Raw genomic sequence first — 12771 nt, 5'->3', positions numbered from 1 at the left:
CCTATGGGACCTGCAAACACAAGCCACACTGATCACCAGAGCTGGCCAACATGGGGTACATCCTCTAGGTGGCATCTGCAAAAGTGGAGATACCAGATGGTGTGTTATAAGCTCCTCCCAGGGAGATATTCATGACTTGGAGGGGGCTACGAGGAATGCGAGATGGTGGTGTCTGCTGCTTTCCCTGTCTCAGGAGGATCACAGTTGGTCCCTAGATGTGTGTTAAGTTAGGAGCATGACCCTTAGGCTGCAACTTTTAAGATATGCAAATAAGCCTTTTCAAGGGAAGACTAGGAGACTGGCAATTCTCTCTACTGCCTCTGCGCTGGACTCTGGGGGCATAGCCAAGGCAAGTCCTCTGGAGCTCAGTAGGGATTTTTTTTTTTTTTTTTTTTTTTTGGCTATAGGTTTTTGGGGTCTCATGGATGTAAGCCTCATTAGTTCTCAGAGCTAGGTGTTTTGGGGGTCTTTCTCACAGGTAGAAGTCTTTCAACATTAGGGTGCCAGATGTTGGCTACAAAACCTTCACTCAGAAGTCGTGAGTTGGGAGCTCTCTCCCAGTTGTATGTCACTGAGTCACAATTGTATTTATGACAAGAGTGTGTCACAGCCTTCCCTACTTGTTACGATGTAGGACTTTTCCTCATTTTCTCAATGTATATGAGTTGTTCAGCTAGTTTCTGAATTTCTTTGAGAGAGAATTTTTCCATGTGTAGTTATAGATTAGGTTTGTCTGTGAGAAGATACCGTCTTCTTAGGTAGTTAGACAGACACGAGTGACAGGGAAACAAAGGAGCAAAGGCACAGCCCAGAGATCACTCAGGCAACAACCATTTTATAGTTAAAAAAATCACTCCTGCATCCCGAGAGACAAAGGACTGGAGGGCCATACACCTGTAGGTGGTTTCTTCTGGCCACCAGGCCACCAACGCTTGTGCAGAAAGTACTACCCTAACTTGCCCATACCTCAGCCTCATTATATGCTCATTAGGTCATGCCTATGCCTAGAAGAAGTTCATGAATCTACTTAAAGCAGACGGAAGTCTCGGTAAGCACGTGCACAGTAGGCAGTTATATAACTGCTAAATGTCAATCAAAATGACCTCACGTGCCAGTCATCTAGGAATGCCTTCGTAACCCCTCATCATGGCCCAAATATAAACAGACCTTCCCACTTCTGTGCTGTTATAGCTCTCTTCACTGAAAACCCGCTCCTCCCTTGGAGCGTACTCTGTCTTTTATCTTTAATTTTCTCACCTCCCAAATTCCTCAGAGCTACTGGCTTCCTTAGTATGGCTCGTCTCCTTCTGAAATATACTTTTAATTACTATTTTTCTAAATCTCGTTGTGCTGGAATTATCTCTGTATCGGCAAAAAGAACTGAGAATCCCGTGTTACAGGGCAGTGCCAAAGATCATATCACCCCAATAGTAAGAATCTTAGACCTGAACTCCTGGTTTTAATGGTTTTAAATGATTCTGTATGCAAATGATAGGTTTTGATCAATGGGCCTCTTGAGTGTTTATCATTTTCATAATTACTTAAGACATTTTTTTCAGTTTGCCTTAGATCGTTAGTATTGTCTTTTAGGTTCTTCTAGTATTTAGCTCAACACTGGCACTGGATTATCAGATTACTATAATCAGTTTATGTGTCTTTCTCAAACTCGGATAAAAACCTGTAGTAAAAATCACTTAACACAAACCATAGCCGAATAATAGAAGTGTAAAGGCATTGCTACTAAATCTACCAATGTGATCATTTGAAATGATTTAGATTCTACATAGGCACAAGTAAAATGAAATAGTTTCTTTTTCCCAAGATGTGTTTGTTAAATTGAAATAGTACAGTGAGTGTATGTTTAATGCCCCTTGCAAGAAAGTGTATTTCAAGGGATTAAAAACTGCTCTGATACTTGAAACAAAAGTGCTTATTTGTTAACTCTAAAAGCCACAGTAGTGTGCCAATGAAATTTTTTTCCTTGACAGTATTAAATAAAATGTAGAGTGCATGAAGATAAGTGCCAAACCATTTCAGTCACATATAGCATATGAAGAAATACCCTAAAAGCCAGGGTTGAGTAAAAATGCTGATCAGGCTGTTTGTTATACTTGTCATTTAGATAAAAGAGCTGTTCCAACTGACACAAAATAGTTGCTGCTCCTCCTAACAGTGGCAACGTTGCTTAAATGACAGAGGCTCTTTGTTTATTTTCTTCTCTTGGGGAATGGGGTGGAGGGCAGGTGGTGAAGATGCACAGAATAAAATTTGCTGACTTCTTTCGAAAGCTTTAGCAACACAGAATTAAGGGTTCTCATTTGGTTCCTGGATTGCAGGTATACAAATATAAAAGTCAAGAGGAAAGTAAAGGAATACACTTTGGTGGCAGCACTTAACTTTTTAGTTCGCTTTTTTTTTTTTTTTTTTTTAAAGATGTATCTGCCAAACATCTTTTTGGTGTCCCGAGACAAAATATTTGTATTTTTTTCCCCCAATTATAAAGCCTTCTGCCAAAGTGATATTCACATATGTAAGTAGAGATAAAAACATGAGTAACATTTTTTTTTAAAAGGACATTTAATCCAAACCTCTCATGAAAGGATTCTAATGGCCCTGCATATTTGTCACCAATATTTCATCAATCCGTACAACCCAGATCATTCTAAGATTTACTAGTCAATCTAGTTAGGGTTGGCTCTGAATCTTGCCCCTGCCACTGCTTAGGTGATCAACCCTTAAAAGTCATCGAACTTCTCCCAGACTCAGCTTTTTTTTTTTTTTTTTAAACCCGTAAATTAGAAATGTTAATAGGTTTATATGTTAAGGGGTTGTCGTGAATATAATGAGATAATTTATGTAAGACTCTTAGAACCTTCACTTCTATCCAATAAACAGTAGCATTGTCATCAGATAGAATGGCCCTTTTAGTCAACATATCATAGTTATTTCCCGTAATCTTCTCAGGCCAAATTATTCTTTAATCAGGAATGACATCTTTTTGTCACATGTCTTCATAGTCCACCCTCTTTCATCTTCTTAATTGAAAGTAACATTTAACCCGACGTTTTCTATATAACAGAGAACACTGAAGTCCTACATTGAGTTCAACCAGTTTCTCCTTTGGCGGCCTTCAGCCTTCCCTCTGCAATGGCCGTCTTTCCGTGTCTTTCGGCCTTCCCGGCCTCTAGGAAAGAATAACTTGATATGTAACCTCTCTTGTTTATGAACTCTTAAATGCTTCAGGACAGGCTTTGTGTGTGGTCGTAGAATTAAAAGATATTTCCAATTTCCTAATCATACCGGATGAAGACGACACTGGCACCTGGCTTTGGGCCAGTCAGCAAGATTCCGAGCAAGGTCCCAAAAGTCGTCGTGCTCTTTTGCTTCCCCTTCCCGAACCCCTTTTGGCATCTCTTCTGTGCTTCTCTGTACACCCACAAAATGTATCCTTATGGTGCACTGTCTTTAGCATTTCCAAGCGCCCTATTTCTGAGTCTTATACTCCAGAATGATTTTTTTCTTCATCTTCTATTTCTCATCCTCATTTATGGTAATTAAATGGTTTTCCAAAGAAAGCCTTCACAGAAAGATATAAAAACCTCTTTTGAGAATTGGATCTTAGAAATTTGTTAATTCAAGCACACCTCTGCTGTACAAAAATACTCAGATTTGTTGTCAGTTTTCTATCATTTTCTTACTCTAAAGTAATCATGGTTGAGAAGTTTGGAACTTGACTTATGAAAGGTTGATATAAATTGGAACAGTTCACATAGAAATAAACAGAAGAGGAATTGTGGTGATAGTGATGAGAACAATTGCAACAACAACATTAAAAGCAGTTGTACTTACTGAGTACCTTCTTTGTGTCAGGAGCCATTCTAAGTACTTTACATATATCATTAGCCTTTTAAATCAACCTATTAAATATCACATTTAAGAAGTGGAAATGTAAGAAATTGGAAAATTGTTGATATTAGGAAAACCAATTTGTAATACAACAGTTTTAGATGGATAAAATGACCCAAAGACCAGATCTTGAGTGGTGGGTTTGTGTCTCTTGGATTTATATTGAAATTGAGCTACGTCACTCAAGGCACTCCTTGTCTTCATTATTAAAATTGTGTTATCTAGCTCTCATATTTGTTGCGAGAATGCATAATGTTTAATAGATTGCAAAATATAAGCTGTGGATGTTATTCTTAATTATATAACATCAGGCGAGATTTCCAGAACTTTTATAAAAGAAAAACTTAGAATGTATCAACACTACAAGAAGCTCTTTCTTTTTACAGTTAACTTTTGCTAGTAATTATATGAGTCTGCCGTGTACCCTTGAAGGGGTCTGTGAATCCAAAACTATTTGCTTCAAATTAATGTAGTAGAATTTGATTGTAATGTGCTTTGCATTCCATATGCATTTCCTAGTAAAGTTCGGGGGCCCTTCGGCCTTTGGAAAAATAATTCTGCTTTTGGTTATGTTCTCAAGGTGGAGCAGTTCAATTTATTGGGACTATTGCACGCTATTAGGCATCTGATAGATAGTGCACAGTACTGTATATGTCATTAGAGGATTATGAGGTTTAATTACACTTTTTTCTAATAAACTCCACTAATTTCATCAGGCTTGTTTAATGACTTTTTTCTGAAATATTCTTAATCAAATAAGATGAAAAAGATTATTATTCCTAATAATGTACTATGTGCCAGGAACTGAGCTGGGTACTTAATGTGTAGAATTTTTGTTTCTTTAGTAGCAGAATTACTTCTTGAAGAAGGTAATAAGGTATTTTTTATTGTAATGCTCTTAAAATCCTGATTTAGAAAGTTTTGGTTTGCACATCTATTTCTGACAGGTGTCATCGCTGTTTCTCATAGAGAATACTTATCACTCTACCACAGTGATCAGTTTTGCTATTTGCGAGATTAAAATATCATAAGTATAGTGTTTTTCTTTGCTATTTATACATTTTCACGAGTTTGAGAGTTCTGTTTTCTTAATCTAAGTTCTTATTTCCATTTTTTCGAATGTAACTTTTTTTTGGTAGTCTTGATACGCTTAAGTTTAAATCATTCTATTTGATTCAAACGACTTTTTCATCTTGTGATCAACATTTTTTTATTTAAAAAATTATCTTTAATTCTACTTGTTAGCTTTATGTAATATTTAGAAATTATTTTTTCTGTATCCTAGGACTATTTGTCTTTACTGGTTATGAACTTGAATTATACCCCTCGAATCAATACCTATTTTTTATTGATTTTTTTCAAGAAGTCATGACCAGTTTAAATGACCAGTATTTTTGCTCTTCTTCCTTTAATCAGTTTGATCATTAAAAAAAAATTCCGTCAGGCTTTTAGAGCTAAATAGTACAAAGAGCACTCTGCAGGGTGGTAGTGCTAGGTGTTTTCCTGAATTGCCCTCTGATTGATACTCTTAATATACTGTATAAGTAAGAGGAGCCATTACCATTTACTTTTAGTTCTTTCGTAGAGCTGAATAAATATCTTGAAATGCTGATTTGGACAATGTTTTAAAAATGCTATGATGCACTTTGGTGTATGACAGACTCTTGCTTAGTTTTGTAGCATTATAACATAGTTGGATTCAGCTCATCTTTTAAAGCAGTTGTCAGAAAAATATGGGCCAGCATGGTAGAATGTATTAGCTCAATACATTGTCTCCATTTTATTATGAAGCTGCTGAGGAAGCTGTGATATACAGCACTGTCATTACAGATCTATTGTTAAGACGGTTCCACAGTCTTCTTTGCACTGCCATTAATTTATAGCAGTAAACAATATGTAGCCTTCCAACTGCAGCAAAGCAGAATCTTTTAATGAGGTGGATGTTATTACCACAATAAATCAGTGCTTTCGCGTAATGTATAATTCAATGTGTGTATTCCCACTGTAACTTCTCTGAGTAAGCTGATAGTGTATCATTGTCATTGCACAGCTCCACTGCTCTCTCTCTCTCTCTCTTTTTTTTTAACCTCCTTTTATTTGGGGACTTCTTTTTTATATGCTTGCAAATAAATGTGCTATGTCTTGATAGCTGTCCTGTAACAGGCTTCAGAAACCAACTGTAACAATAACAGCCAGAATCAATACTGTGGGTTCTGCCTGTATGGATCTCTGCACGATGCCTTTTTTTTAGATGCTAGTGAAATCAATCTTAATTGGTTTTAGCATTATATTCGAGAAATGTGATTCTATAACTATTGATTTTGGGGGGTGCACTCATTTGGAAAGTAATAAAAATAGGAGCAGATAAAGTGAATAGTTAATATGCTGCAGAACCATACAAAAGGAGCATTGATTCTATTTTTAATTCACATAATTTGTCTTCCAATGATTTTATTTCTTCTTTCTTTCCTTTTGCATGGCTCAGTCTTTAGGGACAACAACTAAAATCCATTTAAAGGCATTCCAGATTGGTTCTGTAACAAAGATTTCTTGGAGTCAGTTCCATTCTTAACTGGCATAAATTTAGTAAATCAGATTTAATTCTTTTGTGCAGAAACTAATGCTTTAAAAGATGGCATTTCAAATCAGTATCACAGTATACTGAAGATTTTAAAAATTTGCTTGTAAAGTAAAACGTGGCTTAAAATAAAATGCTGATTAAAATCAAGCTATTGAAAGGGAACAATACTGTAAGTAGCAGTTTTGAAAAAATAGGTAACAATTAATTTAAGAAAGATAGCTAAAATGATAAATTTAAAATGTTACTTAAGGTCGGTCACATTAATACGAATAGCATTTTATAAACTGGTTTAGTATTGCTAACAATATTTCTGAATACATCTTTTTTAAACCAATATTTTAGCATTAATTTTAGTTTAATATTTCTCCCACAAATAATGAGATACTTTCTTTCTCTTATAAATGAGGGGCAACTAACTCATAGGTTTCCATTAAAGAAAATAATCTTGCATATATCTTTTATTTTCAGTAGATTGGTACCTTATGTTTTAAATAAGGAATAGACTTTTTCTAGAAATTGGAGTGTTTTGTGAGAATGAATTGTACCTTAAAGCAACTAATCTTAACATTCTTTGAGCCCTTAAACTCCTTTGAGAATCATAGGAATACTTCATGTACCTTCTCTGAGAAAATATACTTGTGCACAATCACACAGAATTTTCCATACTGTTTCACAAATGGAGTTCAGGTATTCCCTGAATAACAGCAGCAGCAGCAGCAGCAATAACAGCACCAACTGGAATTCATAAAGCTCTTATCTTATGCCGGCCATTGCGCTGGGGCTTTACAGGCGGTTATTCAAACTTACCCCAATTGTAAAAGATAATCTTAAAAATAATAGCATTCATGGAATGCTGACAGGCATGGTTTGTAGGAATTTCCATGTACCAACTTATTTTATTTTCCAAACAACCTTCTGAGTGGTTACTAGTATCATTCCAGTAAGCCCAGGTTCCTCACCACTTTTCTGTTTACTGCTTTTAGGACCTCTGCTGTAATGTGTTATTTTCTTTATAATCTGCCTACTGTTCTTTGTTATTTATTTTTTATATTTCATTCAAGCATGTTTTTATCCTCTAAATTCTGCTTTTACTCACACTAGTAGAAAAGTCTAGGTTTGCATTTGACCCCCCTTTCACAGTCTCTTTCTTGCACTCCTTCTCAGCCCCACCCCCATTTTATTTCATTCTCTTTCGAACCTGTTATAAAGGAACTCTCCAGCTTGAAGATTCTGTTTCTGATTGTTGCTTCTAATTAACTAAGTAGAGCTTTATAGGTGCTTTCCAAAGTATTACATAGCTAATATTCACTTAATGTAATTGTCTTTATGAGAATGCTTGTTATGGGCTGATCAAAGACCTTTATTCCCCAGAAACTGGGATTACTGAGAAATGACAGGTTTCCCCATCCACTTATTTGTGTATGTTTTACCTGCATGGAAAGTAAGTTTGTTTCTTTATCTACTTTCTGAATATAACACTGTTTTTAGTTTATAGTAAATATATTTTTAAAATTCACTTTCAAACTGGCTAATAGGACATTCGAAAAGTGAAAGAGATAAAAGACACTTAGATTTATTGTTCTTGTTTTTTTCCCTCCCCATCGGCAGCCAGTGGGAGCTTTGAACCCAAAAAGAGCAGCATTCTTTGCGGAGCGTTATGAATCCTGGGAAGACGATCAAGTTCCAAAGTTCCACTATGGTACTCATTACTCAACCGCAAGTTTTGTTCTTGCATGGCTGCTAAGAATAGTAAGTTCAGTTTGAATTACAAACCATGATAAATAAATTCAGTGTTGTGGAGAATATGTTGTAATTAAGAATTAACAGCATCTATTTTGAAGGCTAAATTTTTTTCAATGATTATAAATTTTTCTGTATCCCATTTTGTGTGTATTTTACAATGTGTTAGTATAGAATTGCATTAAAAATGTTTCACCTCAAATTGTACGAATTTTTTCCCTTAAATTTGCCTCTTAAAATGGTTGATATCTTACCAAATTTTAAACTGTAACATGGATTACATTCAAATGTAGTCTATTAAAATAAGAAATAAGATTTCATTTCTACGGACATATATTCATATATTTTGGAACTTCAGTTGCCCCAAATGGAATAAGGTATGTGTGTAGGTTACACTGAGGCTGCCATGTATTGATAATATATTGGTTAAACAAGAAATGTTTCTGTAAAATTGAAAGGTGATTCATCTACTAGAAAGTAATTTCTTTGGGAAAGCATTAGCAGCACATCATTAATTAAAGCTTGTTAGAAGGGTACAGGCAGACATAAATCCTAGAAGTAATTTATAGTGCTTAGCTAATTTCAAGCAATTATCCACTAATATGTGTTTAAGTGTTCTTTAACTAAGAGGAGGCTTTTAAATCTTCCAAACATTTTTCTTTTCTTAATCATAAATTAAATATTGAGCCACAACAATAGGAAAATTACATATTGGACTATTTCCCTGTACTATGAAGAAAATGAAATGTAATTTGTGTCTGAATGTTGTTAATCAGTTGTTCTTGGAAAGGAAGAGTGTTTGAAAAATGTTGCACATACCAAATTTTGGAAATATTTCTTCTGAAACGAAAAATAATTTAAGAACATTAGTGTAATAACTTCGATGTAATTCCCAGTCTATGCCTAGTATGTATTAGTCGTTAGTCTGTTTAATGTCTATTAGTCATTGAAATATTTAGAAATAAAGATTTTTATAAACCATTTTTATGCATGGGGGAAGATACAGAATTTTTGAATTGCTTACTCTTTTAGGAACCCTTCACAACTTATTTTCTAAACTTGCAAGGAGGAAAATTTGATCATGCAGATCGAACCTTTTCATCAATTTCCAGAGCTTGGCGAAACAGTCAGCGTGATACATCTGATGTTAAGGTATAGAAATGTTTCATTTTTAGTTATTGTTGCTAATGTGTTCCTTGTTGAATGAATGTTGACAATTTTTCTTTTTCAGTATAGCCAATTTACTAAAGATAAGCCTCAAAGAATGAGGCATTAGTTAAGTGGCCAAGAACCACTGTTCAGAATTTGTCTATCTTTCCCTCTTTCTTCCGTATCTGTCTGTGCTTGTCTATATGTCTGTCTCTCTCTTTCTCTTTAGTTGTTGAATGGTTGTTTTTCCTCCTCCTTGGAATGCTTTTTTTTTTTTTTTTAAGGAAAAATGTATAAATGTAAGGCAGCAAGCTCAATGGATTTCTAAACTGAATGACTAAAATTAATATAATCAGAAAAATACTGTGAGAAAAATTTCAGACTTTTATTTTATCTTACTTCATTTTATTTCAGTGTCCCATATCTCTATTCTTAAGTAATCATCTTTTATCCACTGCTGGTTCTAAATGCATACCTGACTCTGCTTACATAGGACTACGTTGTTATGAGGAGAAATAAGAGTTTTTCTCCTGTCTCTATGTTCACTACTATAAAAGTCCAAAGAATGCACAGCAGCTAATAGAATTCTTACTAGACTTTTGCTTCTACTCTCAGAAGAACATTAGTTTATTTTCATTTCATAGTGTTTCTTTCTGCAAAGTACCGATATTAGATGCTGTTGAATATAACAAGATATGCCTATGGTTGTGAAGCTCCTTATAGTATCATAAAAACACATGATTTATATACATAAATAATTATACCAGATGTGAGAGAAAATGATAAAGTACCATATGAGATATAGTGAGATTCAAAAGAGGAAAAGTTATACTACTAATCTATATGTTACTATAGAGTACTTTTTTTAAAAATTCAATCTAATGATAATTATATTTTACTTTTAGATATTGTACTTCACAGTTTGTAAAAGGTATTTACATACCTTATCTTACTGTATAGGATTATGTATATCAAAGATATTTTATTAAAGATTTCATCATATGCACAAATAATCTTTTATATTGGGACACTTATAGAATTTTTTGATGTCACAAATAATGTACTCTGAAATACTCTTGAAATTACATGTCATACTCTTTAAGAGTCATCAGGAGATAATTTTGAGATGGATTTTAGGAAACATTAAATCAGAATAGTTAACAGATTTACTAATTGTTGAATTCTACTTCTAATCTCAAAGCTGTTTAATTATTTAACTCAATAAGTAATGGGAGATATGAAAACATTGATATGTCTGATGTTTTGTTATCAAATTAAAGACATGAAATTTTTTATTTCTAAATGTCTTAAGCAGCTAATGACCACATTATAACCTCATACTTACGTTTGGTACTACCAGTACCAACAAACCCTTCCCCACCTCAGCACAGCTCACATCACTGTTTTCAATGTACAGTTTAAAACTTAAAAGTAAACTTCAGCCACTCAAAAAAAAAAAACAATCATGAATTTGAAAATTATTTTTTCCTACTGTATTAGAGTTCATCTATCTTCAGGAAGACATTCCTGCTTAATACTTTGATAAGCAGGAGGTGCAAATGATAGATCCCTGTAGTTTTGCTGTCTCTTTTTCCTAAATCTCAGTCTTTTTCTCTCAAGATTTTTTTAATTAGCACATGTATGGATCCATTTTCACAACCACTTCCCCTAAAATACTGTAAAAAACTAGATAAATCCATGCAAAACAGCTACAACATTAAAAACAACACACACAAACAAAACCCATATGAACTTCTTTGCTTTTCTTCTTCCTTATTCTGCACATTATTTTTGTTTCTTCACAAATAATAAAGGCTTTTATCCATTTTGCTTTCCTTTGAATGCCCCAGCAAACTTTAATAAAATAGTCCCAATTACTAGACAATAGTAGAATTTCAGTTCCTGCTGTTGTGCTACTTAGTTTCTCACTTCGTAGAAGTGTTATATAGGGCATCTGTCTGTATGCAGAAGTAGAGTACAAGGAAGGTTAAGGGAAAGGTTTGAAAAAAATAAAAGAATTTAAAATTCCAAGTGTCAGGTTGATTGGAGCCTGATTAAAAGTGTAGCTTCATTCTTAAATATCATTTCATTATGTTCAGAGGCAGAGAAATTTCCTTTTGGACTCACTTTGCCCTTCTAACCAATCTGGGTATTCCTTCACCACCACCACCACCGCCACCGCCACTCTCCCCACACACCTTATTTCTTTAAACCATAAAATTTTTGTAGGGCGAACAGGATATTGATTTATTACCCCATTTTCTATATTGATTACCAGTTAATTTGGGCCATACAATTTTCTTTCAAATACTTTGAAAAATATGCAATATATGGTTATGTAGGCTATTTAAAGAACCTTCTTATAGTTGGTCCTTCTATAACTGAGGATTTAATCTTTCCTTTTTTTCATCTTGCCTCTTTAAAAGTGTTGCATTTTAACACTTTAGAAAGCATGTTTAAATTACATATTGAATAATATGTAAGAATAAGTGTAAAAGAAATGTAAAAGAAATTATGATAATAGTGTAAATATTTTATTGAGATATAACATTGTATTTCAGATGGAATCATATAAATTATAGCCGGACTTTTATTTATGTCATCTTGGAGTTTCTAGAAATACTGAGGATCATTTGGGGGCTATACAAATGATCCCTCAAACTTTAAACTGTAAATCATGCTAAAACTGAAAGACTGCTTTTAGTTAAAGCTAATATGGTCTCTTTCTCCTGTGAAATAAAAATAATTCATAGTTGCACCTTTATTATATAGGATCATTTATGCAGCCTTGTTGGTTCCATTTTAGATCTGACCCTTAATGATGCTTTGTATTCTGCTTGGTAAATAGTTCAGAAGTGTCGCCCAGTTCTTCAAGTAGGCTTACCACACTGTTCGCTCCCTTGCTCAATCTGTTATAGCCAAACAGGAGGACCTCCTTGGTATTCTTCAAATACTCTAGGTATCTTCCCACCTCAAGGCCTTTGCTTTATTTTTCCTTACCTTAAAGAATTCCTCCATAAATCCTTATGGATTTACTTCATCTCTTTCAAGTCCTTTCTCATACATCACCTTCTTAGTAAGGCCTTCTCTGTCGTCACTGTTCAAAGTTATATCCTTCACCCCATGCACTTTTACTCACTTTCCAGTTTGATTTTTCTTCACATCACTCACTATCTGACATGCATAAATTTGTTTGTTTGTGTATTGTCTTATCCCACTGGAACATTAGCTCCACAAGAGCGTGAATTCTGGACTGTTTTGTTCATCAGGTTATCCCAAGAGCTTAAAACAGTGCCTGAAACATAGTAGGCACTATATTAAATATTTATTAAATGAATACATTGATGAAATGTAGAAAAGTATTCTGAGCACGGAAAAGGACTTGAACAAAGTTA

At 34.2% G+C, this 12771-nt stretch overlaps 1 protein-coding gene across 9 annotated transcripts in view; it reads left to right on the top strand.

Moving 5' to 3' along the window:
* LRBA (LPS responsive beige-like anchor protein) overlaps window positions 1-12771 on the top strand; it is a 541206-nt gene that overhangs the window by 396780 nt on the left and 131655 nt on the right. For all 9 annotated transcript variants that reach the window (XM_036234292.1, XM_036234286.1, XM_036234291.1 and 6 more), the window contains 2 exons: window positions 8096-8236; window positions 9260-9379. In XM_036234292.1, coding sequence (XP_036090185.1) covers window positions 8096-8236; window positions 9260-9379 — 261 coding nt within the window. The remainder of the gene's footprint in view (window positions 1-8095; window positions 8237-9259; window positions 9380-12771) is intronic.

This window comes from Rousettus aegyptiacus, unplaced genomic scaffold (genome assembly GCF_014176215.1).
Source record: "Rousettus aegyptiacus isolate mRouAeg1 unplaced genomic scaffold, mRouAeg1.p scaffold_m13_p_16, whole genome shotgun sequence".
NCBI classification, from domain to species: Eukaryota; Metazoa; Chordata; class Mammalia; order Chiroptera; family Pteropodidae; genus Rousettus; species Rousettus aegyptiacus.
Note: the sequence above shows the minus strand (reverse complement) of the source record. Positions and strands in the feature narration are given on the sequence as shown.